Source organism: Populus euphratica, unplaced genomic scaffold (assembly GCF_000495115.2).
Source record: "Populus euphratica unplaced genomic scaffold, PopEup_1.0 scaffold2.1, whole genome shotgun sequence".
NCBI classification, from domain to species: Eukaryota; Viridiplantae; Streptophyta; class Magnoliopsida; order Malpighiales; family Salicaceae; genus Populus; species Populus euphratica.
The window spans coordinates 7,230,577-7,247,295 of NW_011499846.1; the positions used below are offsets into that span (position 1 = coordinate 7,230,577).

The 16,719-nt window shown below is 32.3% G+C and overlaps 1 protein-coding gene and 1 non-coding gene across 5 annotated transcripts; one reads left to right on the forward strand and one right to left on the reverse strand.

Annotated features, from left to right (window-relative positions):
- Positions 1 to 10,089: 10,089 nt before the first annotated feature.
- TRNAF-GAA (transfer RNA phenylalanine (anticodon GAA)) lies at positions 10,090 to 10,162 on the reverse strand. The gene has a single exon. It is a non-coding gene; the product is annotated as a tRNA-Phe (tRNA).
- A 729-nt stretch (positions 10,163 to 10,891) lies between these two features.
- LOC105136870 (ADP-ribosylation factor-like) lies at positions 10,892 to 13,577 on the forward strand. Of its 4 annotated transcripts, XM_011042393.1 has the most exons (7): positions 10,893 to 11,003; positions 11,653 to 11,810; positions 11,916 to 11,986; positions 12,685 to 12,804; positions 12,925 to 13,043; positions 13,130 to 13,211; positions 13,300 to 13,577. In XM_011042393.1, exons 2-7 carry the CDS (start codon positions 11,663 to 11,665, stop codon positions 13,303 to 13,305), a joined length of 546 nt encoding a protein of 181 aa, XP_011040695.1. In that variant the 5' UTR covers positions 10,893 to 11,003; positions 11,653 to 11,662; the 3' UTR covers positions 13,306 to 13,577. The 4 variants fall into 4 exon arrangements, with proteins under 4 accessions (XP_011040674.1, XP_011040695.1, XP_011040681.1 ...); XM_011042372.1 differs by lacking the exon at positions 13,300 to 13,577 and having other exon boundaries at positions 10,892 to 11,003; positions 13,130 to 13,241; XM_011042379.1 differs by lacking the exon at positions 13,300 to 13,577 and having other exon boundaries at positions 10,942 to 11,052; positions 13,130 to 13,241.
- The last annotated feature ends 3,142 nt before the right edge of the window (positions 13,578 to 16,719 follow it).

The window sequence follows — 16,719 nt, forward strand, 5'->3', positions numbered from 1 at the left end:
ATAAAAATAAACAAAAATAATTAAATACGTAATCAAAACTCTAATACTCTATAATGAACTGTTTTAATCTAAAAATTAAAATTATTAAATAAAAATTAAATTATAATTTATATTATTCTCATATATATATATATATATAAAGGCTTTATATCTTAAAGAGTTTTGATTCGCTAAAGACACAGAACATAAGTGTCGTAAGGGACAGAACTGAAATGAGAGACCTTAATTTTACCTTAATAATGCAGAATTTGTTCTTGGCATTGGCTGCCGAAAACCAAGCCAAGTGCGTTTAGATTTAATAATTATGCTAACCACTTTCAAAATCATATCAGAAAATGACTTCTATTGCGCATCCTCGTTTCTAAACCGCTCATGCTCATACAAACCAGAAAATGCTTTTCACTTTCTTTTCTCATGATGTGAGAGTACAAAGAAAACCAAATGTACAAGTTTCATTGCAAAGCCTAATAATGTACTTTGGATCTTATATTTTTCATAAAATACTTTTTAATATTATTTTAGCTTGAAAAATATTTTTACATGGAGTATTTTATATATATCATCCTAGACATAACAGATTACCAGGCGTGTAATTGACATGTATGGATTAATGTCATAAATGTCATGTCACTAAAGAACCAATATATATATATATATATATAGATGGATGGATGTATGTATGTATGTATGTATGTATGTATGTATGTATGTATGTATAAACTGGTGGCGTTTAGTGAAAGGATTGAAAGTCTCTTCTCTGACTCATTATAACACAGATGATCGTTGTTTTCCCCTTTTTCTTAAACGAAAAATGAAAAAAATTAAGATCAATGATTTTTTTGGAGGTTGCTGTGTCATCTTTTGCTCCTCCTTTTTTAATTTCTTATTGTCATGATCATTAAGCCACAATCATCAATCATGGTTATATATATATATATATAAAGCAAACACATGATTTAATTAAGGTGGGAACCTAAAGGAAACTGCAATGTAAGGGATCGCATTACGGTATATTCAATCATTAACTTTAAGGCTTTTTGGAATTGCATTTCAAATCATGTTTTAGTTAAATTTAAAAAAAATAAAAAATATTTTAATATTATTTTAATATATTAATATCAAGAATAATTTTTAAAAATAAAAATATATACTATTTTAATACCTTTCTAAATAAAAATTATTTTAAAAAACAACTACACTCTTAAATATATTATTTAATTAAAAGGGTCGGTAAACTAGCATCATTAATTGTAAGATTTATAGGTATCTACCAACTCTTTTATATTGTCCTCACATTAAAAAGAATAAAAAACTAGGAGAAACTTTCGCTACCTAATGCAAAATTATATTATTCTATATTCAAGCATGAGTTCTACTATAAAGTGTCCAGAGTCTGCATTAATGAAGTGATCTGTGACCATCAAGATTATTTCAACAGTCCTTAAGAAAATGGCTACTTTTTCTTGCTTACAGTTAAGTTCTCTTTTGCTTTTTAAACTTGCATAGGGTATGTTTGGCCAGGTGGTTTTTCTTATTAAATTATGAAAAAAAAATTAATTTTTTTATGTTTTTAAATCAACAGCTATGATTACTATCCCAAATACCCGTATAAACTATTGGTGTTCAAGCGGAACATTGCTGACTCTACCAGAGCTAAAATATAATTAATCATAGTAATAACGTAAATAAATTAATGAATCTCTTTGCCTCACAAGGTATATAATTAGCAATGCGAAATTAAAAGAGAGGTGTGTGTATGTATTATTATTATTATTTTAATAATCTGAGATATTTATATTAACTTACATATATTATGATTAATCTTTAAATTTAATGAACATCCTATAAATCTAATAAACAAATAAAGCATCATGGGTAACAAACATGCACAAAAAAAATTAAACCCGGATGCTAAAGTAGGATTTCTTATCAGCACCACTAAACCATGACCTCAAATGTCATATCATTATTACATGATGCAGTATACTTGTTGGCCAATGATATAATTTTATTTTCTATTAAATTTTTTAATATCAAGGTGAGATTTATGGCGGTATTTAGAAATATGATTCAAATTACATTTTTTTTAAAAAAATTATTATTATTTTGATATAATAATATTAAAAATAATTTTTAAAAATAAAAAAATATTTTAATATATTAAAAAAAACACTTTAGATATTCACGATTAAAATTGCAAGCAGTGCTGAATTATTTTCTCTTTCCTTCCTTTTCAAGTTAACTATATGTCACAGATTCTTACCTTTATACTATTAACACTTTATTTTCATTCTTTTAGTATTTTTTTTTTCCTTTTTTTTTGGAGTTTGGGTAGATTCAACCCTTTCAAGCACTTCATGAATCACGGACAGGTTGATTCATGTCCTGTATATGATAATGAAAATACGGTTCCAAGTCCACTACTGCCCATGTCTCGCCAGAAAATATAGAAATAAGACGAGAAAGGAATTTAAAATTGTGTTTGTATGTGTTTTAAAACTATTTTTAGTAGTTTGAAAAAATATTAAATTAATAATTATTTTAGTGTTTTTCTTGATAATTTAATGTGTTAGTCTTAAAAATAAAAATAAAATCTAATAAAATTATTTTAATATATTTTTAAATAAAAAGAAACAAAAGATACCGAACCCCCCGTCCACTTGAAAGCAAGTTTTGCACACATTTTTCATTTTTTTGGGATAAAATAAATGGACTGGAGTTGCATTCAAATGATTTTGTCTGGCACAGACTTTATTCTTGGTCATAATTGGGATTTGTGAGGCGAAGACACAACCATCTGTCCATAAAGGCAGAGCTTTCATTTTCAATCTTAGCCATTGACTAAGTGGCAGGCCCATATAGCTTTCCATGGGTCACTTCCACAGAATGCACACCAACTACATGAATGGCAATTTTTTCTGGGTTGTCCTTACAATTATGTTTTGCTTGCAATAGCATATTATCTTGCTTCTCTTTGGATTTAATAATGTGGAAGAGAGAGCTCTACCAGGGGAAAAAGAACAAGCTAATTCTCATTAGGCTGTTGGAATTAAAGAGCAACATGTACCTCAGATGCATAATGTCAGGCCCATGATTAAGTATCATGGCAGGATATTGGATCCTTGCAAAGCAAAATTATGTGTTTTTTTTTTTTTCTGTGTATGATATTGCACCTGGAGGGAGCTGCATGGTTGGGGTGTTCAGAGTTGACGAAGTGTCTGGACTCCGGAGTGCCTAATTCCCTTGTGCCCAGTTAGTAATTTAGTGCCTAATATCTATTGAAAATTAGTAATTTGTGTCCAAATTATATGCAGAGGTTATTTTTTGGGAATTTCTTTATTTTACTTGTTGCTTTCGAAGTTATTCTGTTGTTTTTTTAAAATAATTGAGATTTTTTAACGTTTATAGTTCATCGAATCACAGGTTTTTTCATAGTTTAGCAAGATCGTAAAACTTATCACATGATTCGTCAAATCTACTATAAATGGTCAGGCTCGATTCTAGTGGTAAAATACTGAGCTAATAAATACTCGATGCAGTCACGCGGTTGGCTTCTTCAGTGCAATGAACTTCATCTCACGCTCTAGAACTCTTGCAAAGGTTGCAACCAGGCTGGCCGCACGTTGCTTTAACATTGTAATAATTTGTTGGCCCTTTATAGCCACAAATCCATGAATGGATGGATCATCAAGACCTACGCATTTATTCGTGGAAATTATTTAAAGTGTAAAAGCACACCCAACTCAAATCCACAGAACAGACCAATAATTAAAAGCAGCCTCTAATTTCAACTCAAACTGACATCAGAATTACCGTATTTTTATGCTTGACGAAGAGATTGTGTCTGATCTTGTATATGTCTACACAGACAATCGTTGCATCTTCAAAGATCGTTCTCATTTCGTTGCAGATTTCGCGAGGTCCTTTATTAAAAGCTTTCACAACATCATTACGCACGCAAAGGCATCCAATTTGATCGAGGTCACTGTTTTCATGATGTAATGCTAGTTGTCTGGGTGCACACCCCTATGAACCAGTGTTGGGCATCCAGAACTTTCTGCCACCATATAAATACATGCTCTGCATTCCCAGCAAATTAGATTAGAGAAAGGTATATATATCTTGTCCGCCAAAGAACTTGAATAGCTATTTTAATTTCTGCAAGAAGAGAAGGGATCTTTTCAAGAACAGCTGCATACGTTAGGTTTGATGCATACAGGGCGACTAACAGATCGTTCTGGTCAATATCAATCAAGTACAGCGCATTAGAAACCCCTCGCCATCAATGTAATTTCCTGAACCTGTTTTGTGTTTTCACTGAGATTTACATCATCTTCACTAGTCTACACCGTGCTTACCCATTCATTGGAGTTCAAGGGAGTGATTCTTGAAACGTGTCACAAGTGAACGGTCATCTACTCCACTTAACGGATCCAAATAACTCGAGTTCAAGTGTTCTCCTACCTGATTACACGATCAAACTAATCCTGCGAGTCTCTTAATCCAAGGAAAAGATAAATTAAGATAGCAAAGAAGAGGGAAAATGGAAACTATATGTAATATACAAAAGTTCTCCTGGTTTACATGATTAATTATGCGAATAAGACCTATGAAGTGTCAACCAAATCTCCTCCCCAACTTCAAAATATATTTTTTCTGATCGAAGAAGTTAAGAAAAAACAAAACTAAGGCAGGACCATATCGTGATCCATGTCAAAATTAGGAAGGCATGACAATCGTTTGATTGATTGCTACAACCAAGAGGGTGTAATGCAGATTACTTTTCAAAGTTTTTTTAATTTGAAAATAAATTAAAATAATTTTTTTATTTTTTAAAAATTATTTTTAATATCAATATCAAAACTATCCAAAAAATAATTAATTAATTAATTTTACACAAAAAATTCAAATTTTACCCAACCTCCATTTCAAACACAATACCAAACATGAGATTAAATCAGCGCGATTAGTCATAAAATAATATTTCAGATAAGCTTGCCGCTATTAGACTCCAATGAATTATTGCAGAGAAAACAGATGCCTAATCGAGTGTCTATTTATTTGGGATTTCTTTTTCCTGAGTAACAACAATCCCCATAGGCAAGTGAAAGTGCAGAGAAGATCGACATTTCTTGGTCAGGATATATATTCAACCCATAAAAAGATTGGTGACAGGGATATTGTACTCACATAAAAAGTCAATCAAGCCGCCCGACACCTAGCCGTCCAGTGCTTCTATGGAAAATGAAATGCCATGGGGAATTAAGGCCGGTGCCTGCTAGCACTCCTCCAGTACTGCAGAATTCGAATCACCAAAATTAATAAGAAGGGATCTCATCCCTCTAGAATTTGAGATTTGAATTAATGAAGATGCATATTCGTACAGCCATTACGGAGTAAATAGAGAATCCCACATAACCCATTCCCTATAGCGCAGCAATTTCTACACTCACAAGAGATTGGATACAAGCTTTTGGGTTTTAAAGAGGAAGAGAATTCTCGTTCACAGTAGTATTTCTTCGGGAAGAACTGTTTCTAATCTAACATGGAAAGACTTCCGCAAAAATATTCAATCAAATTAATTTGCTGGCGTTGATTTTCTGTCTACTTGGCATAATCCAGTTGCGAGTGAAAACCACTTTCTTTCTTTCTGTTGCGTAAACCACATACTCTTAATATATTCGCTCCATTTGTAAGATGACCGAAGAATTTTTCTTGTAGATGCTATGAACCATGTGCCGCAGGAAAGTGAAAACTGTTTATCTCATTCACTGAATCACACGTCAACTAGCAATATATAATGGATAAAATTTCAACTAGGTTTGCTTGTAAAGTTCCTGCGAGTATTAAATTTCCAATGATATTGAAATTAGCAATTTCAACCAAGCTGCAAACTCGCTAGTTATTACAGAAATTATTGAATTAATCTGAGGTGTAGAGTAATCAGTAGATAGTGTTTTGGAGGCAATGATTCCAGTGGCAGCTTCTGTGTAGCGTACCCAGCTCGGCTGCATATGTCATATTAGGATTTTACGTAGTTGTATGGTGGACCGCCATAGCTGCAACATGCCTTCGATGGATTCTCAAAACCTGTTGATCAGACTGTCAGCTTGAGGTCACAAGCACATGCGCTCCACACACATGTACTAAACGAAAGATCAATTCTCTTCAACAATGAAACCAGCACAAATTAAGAACTTGAATTTGCTTGATAAATTGTGTGGATCTATCTAGAATTTCGGAATGAGGCCATACCATATGTAGTAGCATTCGCGATGAGGTCATACTTGATGGAATACATGTCCACGTACACAATGGTGCTATTCTTCAATTCAGATTTAAGTTCTTCACATAGAATGCACAGCTGGTCATTAAATCGTGTTGCTGCATCATTGAGAGGTTTGAGGCAGCCATGCTGATCAAAATCACTAGCTTTTTGGTCGAAGGTAGCAAGTGTTTTTGGAAGGCAACCCAGAGGCCCCGTTACCTTTTGAAACTAGCTAGCACTGAGGAGCGAGGTCGGAATCGAGGGAACTGAAGAATTTGAACGACTAAACTAAAAGGCTTATATCCAGGTTGAGTGGCAGCACCACTACAAGCAAAATTGACTCAATTCTGAAATTTAACCCCATTGGTTCTATTTAAGGGGTCAAGCAACTTGTCTTCAAACTTTCTCCTGCAGTATACACAGCATATAGTTGAGAGAGGGGGCTGTTTGGTCAGTTGGTCACCGCAAACATTAGGCAGGTATAGTTTCTAGGTTCTGCAGGCGCAATTTTTCAACAAAAAAAAAAGTTCATAGAGATTGAGTAGCAGTTTTTTTTTTTTTTTCAATGTTAGGGTGATAATTCATGCAAATATAATTACGAAAAGCTTTTAAACGTAATATATTTAAGCCTATTATTCATGTGTTATATCTAAAATAATATAAATCTGACAAGTTTTATACTTAATATATTTAAATTCAGCTATGTGCTAAGCTTAAATTATCATAAATCTAATAAATTATCAAACTCAATATATTTAATTTCAGTTATATACAAACCAATACAATATAAATTTGATAAATTATCAAACCTAATTAACTTAGATCTAGCCATGTGCTAGTCAAAGACAAAATGAGTCTAATAAACTACTAGACTTGTTTTCCCTAAACTTAACTACACACTAAATCCAATAGATCTAAAGATTATTAAAGATTTATATAAGAACTATCAGGTTTTATTTTAAAACTATTGTTTGAAGACTATTAACATAAACTAATAAAAAATCATTTTTTTATATTTATAGATGTGTAAAAGGTTTATCAAAACCTTATCATATTTTTATTTCATTAATAATTTGTAAATGATATTTATATCTTATTAATAATATGTAAGAGATTTTTATCTCTTATTAATGTTTTTAGAAAAAAAAATAACTCTTCAATCTTTCCATTTCATTAAAAAAACAAGATTTTGGGATTATAAATACCCCTCAAATTATTCAAGTAAAAAATTATTTTTTTCTACTCTCGAAACATTCATAATTTAACTCTTAGAACATTTGTCTCTTAGAACATTTGTCATACAAAAACAAAAACAAAAACTCTTGCACTTGAAATTTAAATTTTTTATTTATTTATTACAATTTTCCTTTAAAGTTGACTTTATAATTAGAGGATTTTCTAATCTTATTAAAATAGATTACTTTGCAAATAGCATGACTTTTATTTATCATCAATTATATACTTTTTAAGCCATGAAAAATGAAATATTAATATAAAAATTTAATTAATTATTATTTAAATACCAAAAAAACCTCAATCCTCGACGTATTAGATTTTGGTATATTATAACATTTAAGAGATGTCCTAGATGAGCAGATAATAAAAGAGTGGACTATGAAACACTCACAAAATGATGAACAAGAAGAAATTAAAATTGTCTAGGGCATCAAACTAACTTGGTCTTGATTGTAAAATATTTGGACTAGATGTTCGAATGTTGTGCAATAGATGCCAATTTTGATGCGGCATATTAGCATCATTTTACGTTACATTCTGAAGAAAGTAGAAACTCCTTAAAGGTAAAAGATGGTTAACAAATGCCAAGGGCTTTGTTTTTTTTTTTTGGTAATGAAAGGCTTTGTTGATCTACTTACATATGAAATCAATGACCAATTGTCCATCGCATAATCGACCGGATGGCTGATTATTAAAGTATGTGAGTCCCTTAGGAATTCCAAACATCAAACCAAGTCCAGAATAATAAGCACCAGTGTCAGAATTGGAGTCACCAAAGGTGAATATTGCTGGATTTATGTAGCACTGACAGTTAATCGGAAGGGGAAAGAACCCCATAATTATAGGATCCCTGAGGAGGGAAAAATGAAGTGGAGATTTTATTAGATTTGCACTCATTTTGCTCTGTTTTGATTAGAATGACTATAAAACTGTGTTTTCTGAAGTGAAGTTGATCATAAAGGCATTGAAAGCTTCGCCATGGGTGAGAATTTGGACGCAACTGGTTTTCCTGCATAGGAACAGAAGCGTGCCAGGACAAAGACACTGCTGGTACAGTATTACTAGGGCATGATTCATTTTTTTGGTTTACTCGATGAGTGATGCTCATTACTCGACATGATCGGAGACCCGTGATGAAAACAGGCGACAATACACCAATACCAAGATGAAGAAGGGGATGACCTGCAAGTGAGATTCTGGCCTAGTGGTGGGAGGGGTTTGTCCCCTTCCTCCGCACCTGGGTTTGAATTTTACCATGCACGTTTGTCATTCCCGCGGTGCCTTACCTGTTCACTAGGCTTGCAGGATGTTCAGTTGGCCGTGAGAATTAATCGTGGTGCGCGTAAGCTGACCCGGACACCCCATGTAAATCAAAAAAAAAAAAAGAAAAAAAAGAAGAAGGAGATGACCTGGTTTTGTCCTCTAGTCAAACAGTCAATCACTAGGCCTCAAAACTAAATTCATCATAACCACTGAAAGGAACGAGATCAGTTGGCTTGTGAATGATTGCAAGATGGGCATTACGAAGAAATAAGGATCAAGAAATATACTACTCCGATAGTTACGGAAAAACTCTAGGACAGGCATGGGAAATAGTGTAAAGTATTGTTCCTCTTCCCTTCACATGCGAGCTTATACTGTCTATGGTCTTTGCCCAGTGTATTGGAAACCCAAATTATTACAAAAATAAAAGGAAAATGTCTGGAACATGGTAACAGACGGTAGTGCTATTATATAAAACAACATTACTTTAAAAACTAATCAATTAGAGTAAAAAAAACATTAACATTGAATTAAGAATTAAACCACGTGACACATTCTCGAAATCTTCAAGTACCAGTACTAATCTTAAACATGGGCCAGTGGTGGATAATTAATAAACTTAATAAAGAAGAACTTGGGGAAAGTGTGAAGAAGGGTGAGCTTCCTTCATCTTCTGGACGGACAGTAATTCTTGTTCCGAAATCTGCAAGGTACGTACGTTTCATCTCCTGCTGGTATTTCTTCAGTCGTCTCTCTTACTTAGTCTTCCCCGGTCCCTTAGCATGAAACTTATGACAAAGAGCTTTAAAGGCTTGTTTTTCAGTCACGATCCTTCCAAACTCATCTCTCCTATCAATGCGTTCTTCTTTTTCTCAAAGTTTTTTTTTCATATCATCATCATTGAACTTGCGTTTCTTGTTCTTATCCTGCAGGGGCAGCAAAGTGTAAATGAGAATAGATATTAATAGAATGAAAAAATTTATGAAGTGCACCTGCAAATCCCTTACCAATTGCACTTCACGGATACTAAAATTATCGTCATCCTTAACCTGCACCGACTGCTGCTGCTGCATCATAAGATTGTCTTCATTGTTGACGGTTGCTGCTGCATCGCCGAAAGATTTCATCATGCTTGTAGAGAAACTAAAACAAAAGAAGAAGATAATTTTTTTTCCTGAATGCTAGGAGGGAAATGAGAGATATTTCAATGTGGTTTCAGAAATTAAGCTTGTTGTATCGGGGAGAGAGATCAACAAGAAACCTTGCTTGGTATATTGCGACTTGAAAGAGGCATAAATAAATCCCCGGCCCAAAAACATAAATGCGGTGAGCGTGGATCGAACACGCGACCTTCAGATCTTCAGTCTGACGCTCTCCCAACTGAGCTATCCCCGCTGTGCGGTCGATGTATTGTTATGTAATTGTTACCCCATTATTTATTAAGTTCAACCCACATCGAAGGATTTCCAAGAAACTTTTATTGGGATATATAATGTATGTATGTTAGACAGAGGGAATTAACAGTTTCTCAACCATACGGTGCAAATGCAAAGGAGTGGAAGAGTGGACGAGAGAAACTAAATCACCATAAAATTTCTTTCAGAGGGTAGGAGGAGCGGCACTCCAAATGTAATTTCTTAATCGGAATAATTTTCTTTTCTATCTGGACATGATTTGCGTACGTAAAATCTAAACTCCCATCTAGCCTATGACGTGGGACATTATACATTTATTTATTTTATAAAAAGATAGGTGAATTGAGAGATTGACGTCGCAATAAAACGTGGTTAATAGAAAGAAAATATTGCGCTTTTTCATGCCCTTTTAAGAATTTTGAATTTAAATAAGTCTGATAGCTGTTACGCGAAGCCAAGCCCAGCCCCCGATCCCCGCACAAGCAATTTGAAGGGCAGAATTTCCAAGTGTCGGGATCAGAAAGTCCTGATCCCGAAACGAGAAACCCTTCTCCTATTTCCAAACAGGCAGCAATCTCCAACTAATGCAGGCCAGGCCACAACGTGGTTTAACGGCGTAACAAAAGCAACCCATAAACAGGCAACCAATTGGTAACAGTTAACGGCGTACTTGACAGTTAAAATTGAAAAAGGCCAAAAGGGAGAGGATCCCCGTTAAGTCCTATAAATACAAACAATTAGTCTCTTGGATCGTGTGCATATTTGCCGTTAAGGACTGCTCTTCGTCCTCATTTTATTTTCCCTTTGCTCTCTCTGCTGAGGTAGATCTCTCTCTCTCCCTCTCCCTCTCCTCTTTTGGCTCCTTGTCAGGCAAGTGCTATCCTCTTCTATGATCCCTATGTCCGGAACCCTAGATTCTGATTATTTGCTAAATTCATGTCACATTTTTCTCAATCGAATTGTTAAATTTCTGTGATTCGGATTTTATGTCTTTGATTTTGTCTGATATAAGATTTAGAGCGCGATTTGGTTTCGTAATGGCTTGATCTTAATTTTGATGTGATGCTGCCTCATGGATCTTGCTTTATATTATGCTTTTGTTTTTGCATGACCTGAAATCTTGTGATGATACCTTAGATTTGGATATCACTGGATGCAATACATCCTGTTTGGTACCTGATCTGTAGGAAATCAGGTCTAAATCCATGTCTAAGTTGTCTTCAGTTTAATTTATTATGTATTGAATAACTGAATTCTCTAGGTTTGTGTCGATTTATTTGACTCAATGTCTAGATAATCTCTGGGTTCATATCTAGTGTGTTGATATGATTCGTTTTTATTTAAAAATGTGCAATGTTTTAAATCAAGGTGATTGAGATCTATTTTCTGATAATGATGAGGAATTGCATTTGATTTAGCTATGGGAATTTACAATTAGTGAGTTGATTTTTGGATTGTTGTAATCGGCAGACGTGAGAAAATGGGGCTGTCTTTCACCAAGTTGTTTAGCAGACTGTTTGCTAAGAAGGAAATGCGTATTCTGATGGTGGGTCTTGATGCTGCTGGTAAGACAACCATTCTTTACAAGCTCAAGCTCGGTGAGATTGTCACAACCATTCCTACTATTGGTAAGTCTCACATTATTACGAGAAGATACTAATTACCTTGATTTTAAATTTATTATCCCGTATATATTCTCTATTGGCTTGGATCTGATGATGATGTTTGATCAGGATTCAATGTGGAGACTGTGGAGTATAAGAACATTAGCTTTACTGTTTGGGATGTCGGGGGTCAGGACAAGGTATGTGTGTCTTAATGAGTATGCATTTGGCCTTTTTATACTTTTGCATGAATGTCATTATCATTTTGGGGTGCAGTAGATGTAGAAACCTTTTATCTTTCACTAAATGGTGCTGAATGGGTTGGGTTTAATAATAAGGAAAGCCATGAAATATGTTTGCATTCTAGAACTTAAGCCTTCATGGTTTGAAATTTCTTCTTGAGTTATTGAATCTATGTACTTGAAAATGAGTGCTTATGGACGGTCTAGTGCTGTTTTGATTTTCCTCCATCAGCACTTAACATATTCATAAGCTAAATATGTTATGCCATTGTGTATTCTCTGCTGTTTCCTTTGATTATCAAGGAAAATGCTTTATTTGGTGGCTTACATTTGAGACACTCACTAGTGCTAGAGTTTTCCAGCTGTTCACCTATTCACTTGAAAACATGAGCAGCAGTATAACAATTCTTTTATGCTATACATTGTTTTTATAAATCTTATGCTTGATTATTAGGATAGTCAAATGCATGACCGTGGCCTCTGCCAAATTCTCCTAGTGATGCTTGCTTTCGCATCCTTGTGCCATTCCTTTTCTTGTTATGTCCAAATCATAAAAGCATAGACTGATTCGGATGCATTACAATCAGTCAAAAGATTTAAATATTCTATCGCTTAATTTATTTATTAGTTGATGACCTATTATTTGACTTCTCCAGATCCGCCCCTTGTGGAGACATTACTTCCAGAACACACAAGGACTTATCTTTGTGGTTGATAGCAACGACAGGGATCGTGTGGTTGAAGCCAGGGATGAGCTACACAGGATGTTGAATGAGGTAACACAATGCTTCAGATTTTCTTAGGACTAGCAAGGGTGGAACCATGAAAAGCTGCAGATTAAGCTTTACATTTGCGTGATTTTTCTGTGATAATAATACCTCCTGTTGTATTTACAGGATGAGTTGAGGGATGCTGTCCTTCTAGTGTTTGCAAACAAGCAAGACCTTCCAAATGCAATGAATGCTGCTGAGATAACTGATAAGCTTGGTCTCCACTCTCTTCGTCAGCGCCACTGGTAAGCTAACTTGTGACTGTCAGATGCCCTTATCCAGCAATCCACCATTCTCTTGTGAACAGACTTGTTTATATCATTCATTGCAGGTATATCCAGAGCACATGTGCCACTTCTGGTGAAGGGCTGTATGAGGGATTGGACTGGCTCTCAAACAACATTGCAAACAAGGTAGAATCATGTGATATATCGACATTTTGATTATTCGAATGTGATGATTGATAATTTTGTTAACTTAACTGTGCTTGTCTGACTGCAGGCTTAGATGGCATAACTCCCAAGTGCTCGATTGCAATGAGTGCTGGAATACAGAGTCTATATTTGTTTTGTATTCTGGATGTTCCACCAGCTCATTTTGTCTTTACCTGTCTTAACATGTTTGTGGTTGCTTGCTTTTGCAAGCTTTTCCGCTTGTTTTCTGTAGCTTCAGAATTTTTCATAAATCTTCGTTTTGTTCATGATGTTATCTAAATAGCATATTTTGTTTTTCAGATAATTTTTTAAGGTAATGAATCTTGAGACTTTTTCCTTCTTTTATCCTAATTGTCTAGTGTTCCACTAAGGAGGTATTTGCTGTGCCAATGGAATTTAGCACGTATGTGTTTAAGCGGTCGGTCAAACCTTGTAAGCAAATGTAGGTATCAGAAAAGGTGGAGCTGGCAGTAGAGGCATCGCTACTTCGCAAGTGGAGACTCGAGAGAGCATTTTTATTTGGTAAATTTTTTGCAGAAATCATCGGTACTGTGCAGTTTATTTTGAGCAGAGGTCCAGTGACCCACGGGAAAGAGAAGAAACGCAGCGTGTGGGTTTATTTGACTTCAGATTGAAAGGGCATTACCCTCTTAAGAAAAAATAGAAAGTACTGGATGCGTTGCCCGTGTAACATTTTTAATTTTAATGGAAAAAAAAGTGATTTTTTAAGGGAAGAAAGGTGATTGGTTAAAAAAATTCAAGCTCTAAATGGCAATTTAAATAATATAAAAACGAACGAAAAAAACAACGAAAAAAAAAAGAATTATATTTAAGCTTATTAGAGTGAACTTTCCAACCTAATTTAATTAAAAAATTCTAACTTGTTATATTATGATTTTGAGTTTATATTATGGTTTTGCGTTCAATTATCAAGTTTAGATATCATCTAATATAATTTCTAATATAATTTTAAATAGTTTAGATATCATCTAATATAATTTTAAATGATAAAAATAATAAAAATTACTAATAGAAAAACTTGTAAAAAACAAAAACAATCAAAAATATATATATATATATATATATATCAGGCTTCAATCCAATAAGGATGAAATTTTAAAAAACAAATTATCCCAAACAAAAAATTTACAATAAAAAAAGTTAAGACAAAAAAAATCATAAGGGTGGGATTGAAAATCATTTGTAATATAATAGATTATTTATGGATTAAAAAATAATAGTGGTGAAATAGAAAAACAAATTGAGGGTTAACCCAATAAAATCAAATCGAAAACATAAGATAAAAAAAATTAAACTGGAAAAATAACAAAACAAAAGTTAAAAACGATAAAAAAATAAAAAACATCAAATTAGAAAAAGAGAAAAAAATAGGGCAAACCTCTTAAAAAAGAATTAAAGTAAGAAAAATAACAAAATAAAAGTTAAAAAATAATTAAAAAATAAAAAATATCAATTTAAAAAATTAAAAAGATAGGGCAAACCTCTTAAATTTGAATTAATCTCTAAAAGTGGTATCCCGTGAAGTTTTTTACTTATATTAAATCAAGAGGCATAATTCTGAAACAATTTAATTTCAAATGATGAAATTAGTAGAAAATATTAATAAAACATTTGCAAACACAAAAAATAAAAGAATGGGAATAAAATTTGATAAAAAAAAAACCAAGGAGGATACAATTTAATGAAAAAAATAAAAAACAATCCCAGATAAAATAAATATCAATTAAAAAAATAAAAACAAAATTTTAAAAGTTACAAGAGGTGAAATTGACAATATCAACAAAAACCAAGCAAATCTAAATAAACATCTTAAATATGATCAACTCTTAAAAAGCTTATAATTTTTAAAACCTTGAATCTAGATTCTATCAAGAAGTTTATTACAAGTCAATTTAAAAATATAAATTTTAAAAACTTGTCAAAGAAAAAACAAAAAAGATAACAAAAAAAATCTCAGGCGAAGTCGACATCCAACCCAAGTCAACAAATTAAACATGTAACCTAAAACATGAAATTGAGATGGCTCTATAAATAGGAAAACTTAAAAAAATACTAGCAAAAAAATGCTTTAAAAAAATTATGAGACTTAACTAAGGCTAATCATTTAATCTATTATCCAGGTCATGAGATTGGAATAACCTCATTAAAGACAAACTTAAAAAAACAAAGAAATAAAATTTTTAATCAAAAAAATATTGAAAGATGAAATTGATTAAAAAAATAAAAAACAATGCAAAAAAAATAATTAAAATAATTAGGACTAAATTTAACAAAAAAAAATCCAATGAAATTAAATATTTAGGGATAAAATTATATATAAAAAAATTTCATTAAGAAAATGATTTAAAATAATGCAAGTAAAAGAATCACAACTAAATTTGACATAAAAATAAATGAAAATAAATGGCTAGAAGTGGAATTGAAGAAAAAAAAATCAATCAAGAGAATGATCCAAAACAAAACAAATAGAAATTAAGAGAATGAAGGCCAAATTTGAAAACAAATTAAAAAAATTAAATAATTAGGAATAAAATAAAAAATAAAAACCAATTAGAAATGATCAATGTAAATAAAATAATTGGAAATAAGAGAAGGTGGATTGAATCAAAAGAAAAAATAAATTGAAGGGCTGATGTGATTTTTTACATGGTCAGCACGTAATCTAAAAAACAAAAGAATGAAAATAAAGAAAGAAAAGAAAAATAATTTTAGATCAAACTACATTTAATGACCATACACGTATGACTTAGAAAGGAAGAGGACATCAAGACAAATCAAATGATATGGTGTAATCACGGTTACAACTATTAAAAATAGTTGCATGCGTCTTAGAAAGCGACTAATGCATGCATCAACAACTTTGTTGTTTTTTTTTATTTGTACAAAACCAATAATGCCATTAAAATTAAATAATAGTAAAAAATAAACTATAATGAAATTACACTCAAGCTCCTAAAGTCAATGATAAAATATATGAATAATAAAGCTGATCTAATAATTCTACTATTTTATAAAATATAAAAACATTAAAACACCCTTACGCATAAGGCATTACAAATTTTACTATGTATTAAAAACATATACGTGTCATGGTGAAAAAAAAAAAACCTACCATCAAAGCTATAATATAACCAAGAGAAAAAATAGTAATTATAATATTACAATGAATAGTAATATGTCTATAAGGATATATTAATATTGCTAAGTGATTAGTTTTTTGGATAACTAGCTATGGACTGTGCATTTTTAGGGGCTCCTTTCTTTTAATAAAAAATATCTGTATAAAAGATGATGTCCAGATATCATAAGGAAGACAATTTTACAACGATAATGGATAAAAGAAGAAAGATTATTTAACAACAGCAATGGATGAAAGATAATAATGTAATTTAATTCTCAACATGAAATTGGGTAAAAAAATCTTAGAAATAGTATCAGTTAACTTGGGTTAGAACTATAAACTTGT